General features: G+C 67.6%; 1 protein-coding gene across 1 annotated transcript; it reads left to right on the top strand.

Annotated features, from left to right (window-relative positions):
- The first annotated feature begins 4,701 nt into the window (after positions 1 to 4,701).
- Positions 4,702 to 11,896, top strand: LOC143171843 (EH domain-containing protein 2-like). The gene is given in 9 exon segments (XM_076360933.1): positions 4,702 to 5,107; positions 5,743 to 5,840; positions 7,728 to 8,140; positions 10,420 to 10,471; positions 10,474 to 10,608; positions 11,367 to 11,636; positions 11,639 to 11,826; positions 11,829 to 11,844; positions 11,847 to 11,896. Coding segments are annotated over 9 exon segments (1,620 nt in total). The 5' UTR covers positions 4,702 to 4,709.
- The last annotated feature ends 665 nt before the right edge of the window (positions 11,897 to 12,561 follow it).

Here is a 12,561-nt window from a genome sequence, read left to right as displayed (position 1 = left end):
CGCCTGTCCCGCCGTCCCGGTTCCCCCCCCCCCACGCACGCACACACACACACCCCCCACCCCCCCTTTTTCCTTTCGGAGGCAATAAGTTCACCTTGACTTTCAAGTGCCATCGGTGCGCGTGCCACTGTCCCGTCTCCTTCGAAGCCTGACCCCTTCCCCGGCCCCAGTGCACACCTATACGTACGTCCGCGTATATATACGGGGGGGGGGGGGGCGCTGGGGGCTGCGTGCGTATGTGCGTGTATAGATGTACGGCTATATACAGCAGCGGGGGAGGGAGGCGCATGCATAGGGGCAGCTCCGCCCCCCCCCCCCCCCAGCGCTTCGGAGAACCGGGGGAAACGGGGTTTCGGGGCAAAAGGCTGCAGATCTGGGCCGGAGCGAATGGTGGAGACCTCGGGGGAAACACACACAACTCCCCCCCCCCCGCCCCCCTCCCCGTAACGGGGGGGGGGGGAGAGGGTCCGAGTGGGGACCCCGGGCTCCCACCCCAGGCGGGAACGGGGAAAGAACGAAGGGCAGCTTGAACGGCAGCTTTTTCCGGGTGGTTTTTTATTATTATTACTACTACTTTTTTTTTTTTCCTTCCCCTTCCCTCCCCCCCCTCTCGAAGCGATTGCCCCCCCCAGCTCCGGTGAAAGGCAGCCTCTGTGCCGTGTTCGGCGGCATAAACAGGGAGGGATCACCCTTGGAAACAGAAAACATCCTTCCTCTCCGGCCGGCGTCAGCTTCCCCTCCTCCTAACCCAACAAACAGCAACAAAAATCCCACAGAACTGGAGTTTTAAAGGCCGGCGCAGCAAAAATAACGGCAAAAAACCTGATTTTTATTTGATTTTTTTTTTTGGTTTGGCGGGGGGGGAAGGGGAAAGAGCGAAGCTTGGAGTTCCGCTCCCCTCGCTCTCCAGAACCGTCTCCCGCCCCAGCGTGCCGTAACGCCGGAGCGTGCGTGGCATCGCCCAGCGCTGGGAGGGCTGCTCCGGCGGGGCGAGGCTGGAGGGGAGCCAGGGGAGCTGCCTGCAGCCGCTCCCGGGGCTGGGATTCGCCTCTGGGGCTTGGGGGGGGGGGGGGGGGAGGTCCCCTTTGCTTCTATTTTTTTCCTTCCCCCCCCCTTTTTTTTTTCCCCCTGAGAAGGAACCGTAACTCTGCTTTTCCCCAGCCTGGGAACGGGCGGCGAGCGCGCTCGGCATTCCTGTGCGCTTGCTCACGGCGCGCTGCCTCACCAACGCCCGGCCTCGACCGCCGAACACCCCCCCCCACCGCCACCGCTGCCCCCGCCGCCGGCCGAGAATCCCCCTCTTTAATCCAGAAATTCCTGCTGGTTTTTATTTGTCCCCTTCTCTTGGAAAAAGCGCGCTCCCCGTCCTGCTCCCCGTCCCGTCCCAAGGGAGCGGCTGGGTTTTTGGGAATGCCGAGAGACCCGGCCCAGCGTTTCCCCGCTCCCTCTCCCCCTCTTTTCTCACCCAAAAAAATAAGGTCTTAGAGCATCTGCCCGCAGGGAGCGGGGTTCAGCCCTCCGACCGCTCTGGAGGGAAGGCGCTTGGGCGGGTGGGATCCGGCGCTCCCCGGGAATTTGGGGGGGGGGGGGGTCTCCGAGGGGGCTCGCCCCTCGGTGCCGGCCGGCTGCCGTCGGCGGGAGCCCCCTTGGCTCGATCCCTCAGCTGGGGAGAGCGAACCCCAGGTGACTTTCGGTTTTTGGGTTTTTTTAAATAATTATTACTGGGTTTATTTTTACCCCACCCCCCCCCCGTTGGCCACGTGCGGGCGGATGCTGCCGAGCGGCCGCACCCCCGGGCCCCCGGCACCGCGGACGGGTCGGGGTAGCAATAAGGGACGACGATTCCCAGGCTAAAATATTTGGCGTTTTCTTTTTTATATATACATATATATATATAAAAATGTATATTAAATTGTTTGGGTTTTTTGTTTAGTGTCTAATTTTTAATTTTTTTTTTTTTTTAATCGAGAAGGAAGGGTGGATTTGGGATCGTTAGCTCCTTATTTTTCCTTTCTCTGCGAGACGGATCCGTTGGAAAACCCGCGATTTCCCTTTTCACCCAAAAAGGGCCGCTCGGCGCCGCCGGGGGGGGGGGGGCCACATGCGGGGCTCTCCACCGTCACCCAATTTTGGGGAGAAAAATCCAGGTTTGGCCATTTGGGATCTTGCGTCGCACCGGGGGGGGTCGGCCCTTTCCCACCCGTTTTAATCCACATTTCTGGGGGGACTCTGCTGCCCGGGGGGGGGGGGAAGGCGAAAGATGGACGGGCCCCCCCCCAAATCCACCCTGTCCTCGCCCCCGGAGCGGTGACGGGGAGTAACGACCCCCAGACGAGTCCGACCACCCCAGTCCCCTCCCGCCCCGCCGGTACCAGTGAACGCTATCACAGTTCGAAACAAAATATAGTACTATAAAATAATTTTGTACTGTATTTATTGTGTATAACGATTTTTTTAAAGAATTATGTACATTTAGTACTTCTGTGTAAATTAAATCGCTCTTCTTTTTAAAAACTGCGCCCGCCTCGGTGGTCCCTGTTGCTTTTGGCAGCCCCGGGCACCAAACCTCCCCCGCAGAACCCCCTCCTGGGCCGGGAAAATGGTCCAAATCCGGGTAAAACCGAGAAGCGGCTGCCGAGCCCCGGGGCGGAGGAAGGGTCCCGGGTTCGGGGCAATGCGGAGCGCCCCTCGGCTTTTTGGGGTGAATTCTGAGGGGTTTGGGAGTTGCGGGTGTCTCGGGGCCCTCCGCCTTTGCACGACGAAAAGGCGTTGAATGCCGAAAGGGGAAGGAGGGTCCTTCGCCCCCTCTGCCCCCGCCAGCGCTGGTGGGGAGGGGGGGGCCGGGTCCCACCCCGTGAGTGGGGCTGGGGGGCTCGGGGACCCCATCTGGGACCCAGATCCCCACCCGCGAGTGGGTCTGGGGGCTCAGGGACCCCATCTGGGACCCAGATCCCCACCCGCGAGTGGGTTCAGGGTCTCGGGGAGAGAATCTGGCACCTGGATCCCACCCACGAGTGGGGCTGGGGGGCTCAGGGAGGCGAGCTGGGACCCCACTCCCGACCCACGAGTGGGGCTGGGGGGCTCGGGGACCCCATCTGGGACCCAGATCCCCACCCGCAAGTGGGGCTGGGGGGCTCGGGGAGGCGAGCCGGGACCCTGCTCCCAACCCACAAGTGGGGCTGGGGGGCTCGGGGACCCCATCTGGGACCCAGATCCCCACCCGCGAGTGGCTCCGGGGTCTCGGGGAAAGGACCCGGCACCTGGACCCACCCACGAGTGGGGCTGGGGGTCTCGGGGACCCCATCTGGGACCCAGATCCCCATCCGCGAGTGGGTCTGGGGGCTCAGGGACCCCATCTGGGACCCAGATCCCCACCCGCGAGTGGCTCCGGGGTCTCGGGGGAAAGGACCCGGCACCTGGACCCACCCACGAGTGGGGCTGGGGGGCTCGGGGACCCCATCTGGGACCCAGATCCTGGCTTGCGAGTGGGTCCGGGGTCTCGGGGAGAGAATCCGGCACCTGGATCCCACCCACGAGTGGGTCTGGGGTCTCGGGGAGGCGAGCCGGGACCCCGCTCCCGACCCACGAGTGGGTCCGGGGCCTCGGGGAGAACCGCCAGCACCGTGCCGGGAAACGGGGAATGGTCGGGGGGGGGGGGGGGGGCGCCGAGCCGCCGGATCCCGCCATGGCGGGAAATCCTGGACGGAGCGAAACCCTCCGGACCCCCCCCCCGACCTCCGCGGGCCCCCCGGAGAGGGGCGGGCGGGGGGGGGGGGGGAGCTGAGCCGCGGCCCGGCGGGACGAGCCCGGCGGCCACCGGCTCCGCCGTGGCCGGTTCTCGCGAGCCTTCCGCAGCCCGGCCCCCTCCCGCCCCCCCGGCCGCTCCTCAGTCACCAAATTACCTAATTTTTTTTCTTTTTTGGGGGGGGGTTGTTTTCTTTTACGGCTCCGTCTCGAGCCCGGCTGCCTCGACCGCCCCCCCCCCCCGCCCCGCTTCGCCCTGATAATTTATGTTAATATATTCCCACCCCACCCCAGCCCTTTTCTCCCGGCCGCCTCCGGCCTCCGCTCAGATCTTCTGCGGGACCTTCGGCACCGCCGGGAAGGGGCTTTTCCTCCCGTTAAAAAAAAAAAAGGGGGAAAAAAAAAAAAGGGAGAAAGGGGAGAAAAAGAAGAGGAAAAGAAACGAGGCGCTTCGGCCGGGAGCCGCGTTCTGCTCTGGAAAGCGGCGCCGGCAGCTCCGCTCCCCCCCGGGACCCCGCGACAGCCTTTCGCCGCTTTTTTTTTTTTTTTTTTTTGGGGGGGAAAAAAGGCCGTTTCCCCACTGGGAAGAGGAGAAACACCCATCCCCCCGCCACCCCCACCCCCGGCCCTGTGAACCGCGGCCCCGAGCCTCGCCGGGAAGGCCAAAAAACCCACCCCCCCCCAAAAAAAACCCCTCCTTTTTTGGCTCGATTTTGCGGCGTTTCTCCCCCCGAGGAACCCGGGACGGGTGGGGGGTCCCGCCGAGCGCCCCAGCACCCCGCCGCGCCCCATGGCTCAGCCCTCCAGCTGAGCCGGGCGAGACCCAGCCGTCCCCTGCGCCAGCAGCGCGCCCCCCACCCCACCCCGGGACACCCGTTTCGGGGTGCACCCCCCCACCCCCCCCCTTCCCTCTCAGAGTTCTCACCGGGACACGGACCCCCCCCCCCCCGCCCCCAGTCGCCGGGATGTTCAGCTGGATGCGGAAGAACGAGAAGAAGAGCCCCGAGGTGGTCCGCACCGTCACCGAGGGGCTGAAGACCCTCTACAAGAAGAAACTTCTGCCGGTGGAGGAATTTTACCGTTTCCACGATTTCCACTCGCCGGCGCTGGAAGAGGCCGATTTCGACAACAAACCCATGGTTTTGGTGGTGGGGCAATATTCCACCGGGAAAACCACCTTCATCCGCTACCTGCTGGAGCAGGAGATCCCGGGCAGCCGCATCGGGCCCGAACCCACCACCGACTCCTTCGTGGCCATCATGCACGGGGAGACGGAGGGGATCACGCCGGGCAACGCCCTCATCGTCGACCCCAAAAAACCTTTCCGCAAACTCAATCCTTTCGGGAACACCTTCCTCAACCGGTGAGTGCCGCCCCCCCGACGCCCCCACCACCCACCACCCCAACCCCACCACCCCCCACGCAACCCACCCCTTGCTCCTGCCGCGCCCGCACCCCCAAATCGAGCCTCGACGGAGCGAAGACCCCCAAAAATGGGACGCGGGCGCACACCCTCCCCCCCCCCCATCCCATCTCCGGGGGATCCCGGGTTTCACCCTCCGGTTTTCCCCCGTTTTTCGATCTTCTCGGCGAAGCCCCGCATTTGGGGGGGGTGGGGTGTCCCACGCAGGGTCACCCCTTGGGAAGAGGCCGGGGGGGGGGGGGGGGGGATGAGGGATGAGCCAGGCGTCAGGAATGCGGCCCCGGAGCCTGCCAAGGCCCCGCTGTCCCGGAGCCGCCTCGGAAAGTCGCCGTCAGGGCTGGCAGAGGCGCTGGCACCGGGAGGGCCCCCCCCCCCCCCGAACCCCCCCCACCCCCGGCCCCGAGCGGGGACACGAGTGGGTGCTGCCCGCTCGCTCCCGCGGACCCCCTTCGCGGCCTCAGCCCCCGAGGTGAGGGGGGGTCCGGTGGGGATGGGGGGGTAGGGGGGGGTCGGGGGGGGGGGGTATCCGTGGGGGGGGTCCGTGGGGGGGCACTAACGCGGCTCCTCCCGCACAGGTTCATGTGCGCCCACCTCCCCAACCAGGTGCTGGAGAGCATCAGCCTCATCGACACCCCCGGCATCCTTTCGGGGGCCAAGCAGCGCGTCTGCCGGGGTAAGGGGGGGGAGGGAGGGAGGGGGGCCCACCCGCGACGGGGACACGCGTGGGCGGGGGGGGGGGGGGCGGCCCCTCCCCCCCCCGCTTTTCCCCCCGCGGGCTCGGGGCGCAAATGGGGCCCTAAGGAAGCGTTGGGGGGGGGGGGGGCAAGATGAGGGAGGGTGTGGGCGGCACAGCGGGGTGCTGGGGGGGGGGGGCAAAGGGTAACGGGGCGCAAAGGGGGGGGCAAAACGAAATGGGGGGCTGCTGGGGGCGCAAAGCGAAGCGGGGTGTCAATGGGGGGGTGCAAAGCGTAAGGGGGTGCTGCTGGGTGGCGCGAGGCCCAGCAGGATGCAAACAGGGGGTGCAACACGCAGCGGGGTGCCGGGGGGGGGGTGTGCAAGGCGTAATGGGGTGCAAGCAGGGGGTGCAACACGCAGCGGGGTGCCAGGGGTGTGTGTGTGCAAGGCGTAATGGGGTACAAATGGGGGGTGCGAAGCGTAATGGGGTGCAAATGGGGGGTGCAAGGCACGGCGGGGTGCCAGCGGGCGGGGCAAGATGCAGCGGGGTGCGGATGGGGGGTGCGGAGCGTAATGGGGTGCAGATGGGTGGTGCAAGGCGTGGTGGGGCGCCAGTGGGGGGGGTGCAAACTGTAATGGGGTGCAAATGGGGGGTGCAAGGCATAACGGGGTGCTGCTGGGCGGTGCAAGGCGGGGTGGGTGCCAAGGGGTGGTGTAGAGCGGAGGGGGGGGGGTGCCAGCGGGTGGGGCGAGGCGGAGGGGGGTGCCAAGAGGTGGTGCAAGGCACCAGCGACGGGTGCCAAAGGCGACGCAACGGGTGCTGCCAAGGGCGGGGGGGGGGGGGGGGTGCCAACGCCCCCACCCTGCTGCCCCCCAGGGCCAGAATGAGAAACAGGGGGGTCCCATGGGGCAGGGAGCAGCTGGGACCCCCTTTCTGGAGCCGAGGGGGGGCTCCCCCCCACATCCCCGGGGCCGCCACCAACTTTCCAGGCCGGCTGCCCCGCTGCGGAGGCTGTGCCCCCCCCCCGGGCCCCCCCCCTCTTCCTTCCCCACCCCGAAACCCTTGGCCTCTGCCAAGAGCCCTGGCACCGGCTCCTGAAACAGTCCCATGGGGGGGGGGGGAGCTTGGCTGGAGGAGACCCCCCGGGGGGGGGCTGGAAATGGGGGGGCTGGAGAAAGAGGGGGGCTGGGAAAAGCAGGGGGGGGGGGGGGGGGGCCTGGGAAAAGGTGGGGGTCAGGGTTGGGCTGGGGCTGGGTCAGAGCCAAATTCCCGGCCGGGCGCTCCCTGCTGCGGTATGCACGGGGGGGACGGGGGGCTGCAGGGTGGGGATGGGGTCAAGGATGGGGACGGGGTCAAGGTCGGGGTCAGGGGCAGGGATGCAGACGGGGACAGGAATGGGGACAGAGAGACCTTTCCCAGGACTCGCCGCGTTTCCTTTTTTGGTGCTTTTTTTCAGGCTCTCGGGGCCTCCGGCTGCCAGGGGCGGGGGCCGGGGCGAGGGAGCGGGGCCGTCGCGTGGGCATGGTCGGGGTCCTGCACCGGGGGGGGGCACGGATCGGGGCTGGGGGGTCTCAGCGGGGGGTGCAGGGAAGGAGGTGGCCGAGGAAGACCCCTTTAGCAGGACCCCGCTCAAGGCAGGGATGGCACGGGTTGGGGTTGGCTTTTGGGGTTGGGGTTGGGTTTTGGGGTTGGGTTTTGGGGTTGGGGTTGGGTTTTGGGGTTGGCGTTGGGTTCCTCTCCATGCAGACCCCTCCAGGGGCAACGTGGGATCATTTGCACCCTGAGAATGGCAGCACCCCCTCCCCAGGGTCCCCCAAGCCCAGGGGCGACCCAGCCCAGCCCGGGGGGATCCCCCAATTCCCCCTTTCCCCCCTCCCCTCCCAGGCTATGACTTCCCGGCCGTGCTGCAGTGGTTTGCCGAGCGCGTGGACCTCATCATCCTCCTCTTCGACGCCCACAAGCTGGAGATCTCGGACGAGTTCTCCGAGGCCATCCGAGCCCTCAAGGGCAACGAGGACAAGATCCGGGTGGTCCTGAACAAGGCCGACATGGTGGAGACGCAGCAGCTGATGCGCGTCTACGGGGCACTGATGTGGTCCCTGGGGAAGGTGTTCAACACCCCCGAGGTGCTGCGCGTCTTCATCGGGTCCTTCTGGTCTGAACCGCTCCTCATCGCCGACAACCGGCAGCTCTTTGAGTTGGAGGAGCAGGACTTGTTCCAGGACATCCAGAACCTGCCCCGAAATGCCGCCCTGAGGAAGCTCAATGACCTCGTCAAGCGGGCGCGGCTCGTCAGGGTGAGTGCAGCCGACTGGGTGCATGGGTCCTCTCCATGGCTCCGGTGGGGCCAAGGGGACGCCGGGACTCCTTGGAGCTCTCCATGGCTCCGGTGGGGCCAGGGAGGGACACCGGGACTCCTTGGAGCCCTCCATGGCTCCGGTGGGGCCAAGGGGACGCCGGGACTCCTTGGAGCTCTCCATGGCTCCGGTGGGGCCAGGGAGGGACACCGGGACTCCTTGGAGCCCTCCATGGCTCCGGTGGGGCCAAGGGGACACCGGGACTCCTTGGAGCTCTGCATGGCTCCGGTGGGGCCAAGGGGACACCAGGACTCCTTGGAGCCCTCCATGGCTCTGGTGGGGCCAAGGGGACGCCAGGACTCCTTGGAGCTCTGCATGGCTCCGGTGGGGCCAGGGAGGGACACCAGGACTCCTTGGAGCCCTCCATGGCTCTGGTGGGGCCAAGGGGACGCCAGGACTCCTTGGAGCTCTGCATGGCTCCGGTGGGGCCAAGGGGATGCCGGGACTCCTTGGAGCTCTGCATGGCTCCGGCGGGGCCAGGGAGGGGACACCAGGACTCCTTGGAGCTCTGCATGGCTCCGGTGGGGCCAGGGAGGGACACTGGGACTCCTTGGAGCCCTCCATGGCTCCGGTGGGGCCAAGGGGATGCCGAGACTCCTTGGAGCTCTGCATGGCTCTGGTGGGGCCAGGGAGGGACACCAGGACTCCTTGGAGCCCTCCATGGCTCCGGTGGGGCCAAGGGACACCGGGACTCCTTGGAGCCCTCCATGGCTCCGGTGGGGTCAGGGAAGGACACCAGGACCCCTTGGAGCTCTGCATGGCTCTGGTGGGGCCAGGGAGGGACACCAGGACTCCTTGGAGCTCTGCATGGCTCCGGTGGGGCCAAGGGGACACCAGGACTCCTTGGAGCCCTCCATGGCTCCGGTGGGGCCAAGGGGATGCCAGGACTCCTTGGAGCCCTCCATGGCTCCGGTGGGGCCAAGGGGACACCGGGACTCCTTGGAGCTCTGCATGGCTCCGGTGGGGCCAAGGGGACACCGGGACTCCTTGGAGCTCTGCATGGCTCCGGTGGGGCCAGGGAGGGACACTGGGACTCCTTGGAGCTCTGCATGGCTCGGTGGGGCCAGGGAGGGACACTGGGACTCCTTGGAGCTCTGCATGGCTCCGGTGGGGCCAAGGGGACACCGGGACTCCTTGGAGCCCTCCATGGCTCCGGTGGGGCCAAGGGGATGCCGGGACTCCTTGGAGCTCTCCCCATGTCTGGGAGGAGAAGGAGGGTTGTTGGTTTGGGGTCCCCTCCCTGGCCCCAGGAGGTGGCTCAAGGGGTCCCGCAGCCCCAGTGGCTCCCGGCCACCTCCAACAATGGCCCCGTTGCCAAGGGGGCAGACGTCATCGTGTCCCCCCCCGCCCCATCCTGTGCCTGGCTTCCTCGTTAAGGGTTTCCCGTGAGGTAGCACCTTCCGCCCCTGTAATTACAGAATAATTAACACACCCCTGCTCCCATGCCAGGTCCCCCCTCCCTGCCCCCCCCCCCCCCCGCCACCGCACGGAGACCCCCAGGATTGCGGGGGACTGGTTTAGGGCTTGGGGGGGGGGGGGGGGAGATGAGGCGGCCCCATGGCCGAGCCATCACCCTGGCGTCTGGCCACAGGGGTCTGCGGGGGCGGGCGGAAGGCAGCGGGGGGGTTGGCATTATTCCCCGTCTCCCTCTTCCCCCCCCCCCCCCCGGCCCTTATCGCATCCGGCCACCTGTGGCCGCGGCCTTTGTGCGGCGCATCCGCCGCCTGCGACGCTCAGGGACGGGGACGCCAGTGCCACCACGCACGGGATGGGGATGAGGATGAGGATGGAGATGGGATGGGGATGGGGATGGGGATGGGATGGGGATGGGATGGCGACAGGACAGGGACAAGGATGGGGAGGGGACGGGGATGGAATGGGGATGGAGATGGGACAAGGACAGGGACAGGATGGGGCCATGTGGTGGGTGGGCACCCAGACCCCCCCCATGGACACCCCCCCCCCCCCCATGGGACCACCCCCCATGGGGCCCCCCCCCCCCGGTTTCAGCTCTCCCACCGGAGGCTCTCAGCCGCGGAGGGGACCCAGGCATCCGAGTTCCCACACCTCCCGCCTGCCCCGTGCCGTGCCGTGCGTGCTGTGCCGTGCCGTGCCATGCGACCCAGCACCGGCACCGCACCTGGACCCCCCCAAGCTGCTGCAGAAGGGACCCCCCGGGTGCCCTGACCCACCCCCCCACCCCCCGGCTTTGTCCCCAGGTCCACGCGCACATCATCAGCCGCCTGAAGAAGGAGATGCCCTCCGTCTTCGGAAGGACAACAAGAAGAAGCAGCTGATCGCCAAACTGCCGCTCCTCTTCGCCCGCATCCAGCTGGAGCATCACATCCCGCCCGGAGACTTCCCCGACTGCGCCCGCATGCAGGTGGGGACCGGGAGGATCTTGCGACGCCCGTGCTGGGGGCTGGCGGGACGCTGACCCCCGTGCCGGGGGATTCGGTGGGATGCTGACCCCTGTGCCAGGGGATCCGGCGGGACGCTGACCCCTATGCCGGGGGATCCGGCGGGACGCTGACCCCTATGCCGGGGGATCCGGTGGGACGCTGACCCCCGTGCCGGGGGATTCCGGTGGGATGCTGACCCCTGTGCCAGGGGATCCGGCGGGACGCTGACCCCTAGGCCGGGGGATCCGGCGGGACGCTGACCCTATGCCGGGGGATCCGGTGGGACGCTGACCCCCGTGCCGGGGGATCCGGCGGGATGCTGACCCCCGTGCTGGGGGATCCAGCGGGACGCTGACCCCTATGCCGGGGGATCCGGCGGGACGCTGACCCCTATGCTGGGGGATCCGGTGGGACGCTGACCCCCGTGCCGGGGGATTCGGTGGGATGCTGACCCCTGTGCCAGGGGATCCGGCGGGACGCTGACCCCTAGCGGGGGGATCCCGGCGGGACCGGGCGCTGACCCTATGCCGGGGGATCCGGTGGGACGCTGACCCCCGTGCCGGGGGATTCGGTGGGATGCTGACCCCTGTGCCAGGGGATCCGGCCGGGATGCTGACCCCCGTGCTGGGGGATCCAGCGGGACGCTGACCCCTGTGCTGGGGGATCCGGTGGGATGCTGAGCCCCTGTGCCGGGGTTCTGGCGGGATGCTGACCCCGCTGTGTCGTGTGTGTGTGTGTGTGTGTGTGTGTGTCCCATCCAGGAGCTGCTCTGGTCCACGACTTCGCCCGGTTCCCGGGGCTGAAGCCGCGGATGCTGGAGGCGCTGGACGAGCTGCTGACGACCGACATCGCCGCCCTGATGCCACTGCTGCGGCAAGAGGAGCTGGAAGCACCCGAGGGTGCCGGGGTGCAGGGGGGAGCCTTCGACGGCACCCGTCAGGGTCCCTTCAGCGGGGCGGAGGAGGAAGAGGAAGGCGAGGAGGAGGAGGAATGGGTGGTGACGAAGGACAAGGCCAAGTACGACGAGATCTTCTACGGGTGGCGCCGCTGGGGGGGAAGCTGAGCGGGCGGCGGGCGCGGGGCTGGATGGTGAGCAGCAACCTGCCCAGCTCCGTCCTGGGCCGCATCTGGCAGCTGAGCGACGTGGACCGGGACGGGATGCTGGATGCCGAGGAGTTCGCCTTGGCTGGTCACCTCATCGGGGCGAAACTGGAGGGGAGGGAGGGCTACCGGCCGACCTGCCCCCCGCCTGGTGCCCCCCTCCAAGCGTCGGCCCAAGGGATCCGCGGAGTAGCCGCCACCCACCCCCCTCCCCCAAAGCCCCCCAGATCTCTCCCCCCCCAATAAAGGGAGGATGCGGCTGATGGAGCCACCGGCGGTTGTGGGTCTGGGTGGGGCGGGGCGTGCAAGGGGGATGTGTGCAAGGGAGGGAGTGTGCAAGGGGGGGGGGCGTGGGGGGGGTGCAAGGGGGGATGACGGGGTGGGGGGGTGTCGGTGTGCAAGGGGGAGGGTGGACGTGCAAAGGGGGGAGTGTGTGCAAGGGGGGGGTGCAAAGGGAGGGAGTGCTGGGGGTGTGTGCAAGGGGGGGTGCAAAGGGGGGGGTGCTGGGGGAGGGTGCAAGGCGGGGTGCAAGGAGGGGGCATGCAAGGGAGGGTGGGCGTGCACAGGAGGGGTGGTGCAAGGGGGGGTGTGCAAGGGGGGTGTGTGCTGGGGGAGTGGATGTGCAAGGGGGGTGCGCAAGGGGGGTGTGCACGTGCGAGGAGGGGGGGAGTGCAAGGGGGGGGTGCAAGGGGGTGGGGGTGCAAGGGAGGGGGGCGTTGCAAAGGAGGGGGTGCATTGGGGGGTGCCCAGGGGTGTCAGTGCATGGAGGAGGCGTGGGAGCGGGGACTGGCACACGCGTGTGCATGGGTGTGCATGCACCGCGTGAGCAGGCCCCCCCCCCCCCTGGACGAGGCAGGT

The sequence above is a fragment of the Aptenodytes patagonicus genome, chromosome 32, assembly GCF_965638725.1.
Source record: "Aptenodytes patagonicus chromosome 32, bAptPat1.pri.cur, whole genome shotgun sequence".
Lineage (NCBI taxonomy): Eukaryota > Metazoa > Chordata > Aves > Sphenisciformes > Spheniscidae > Aptenodytes > Aptenodytes patagonicus.
This window is presented reverse-complemented; position numbering and strand designations above follow the sequence as displayed.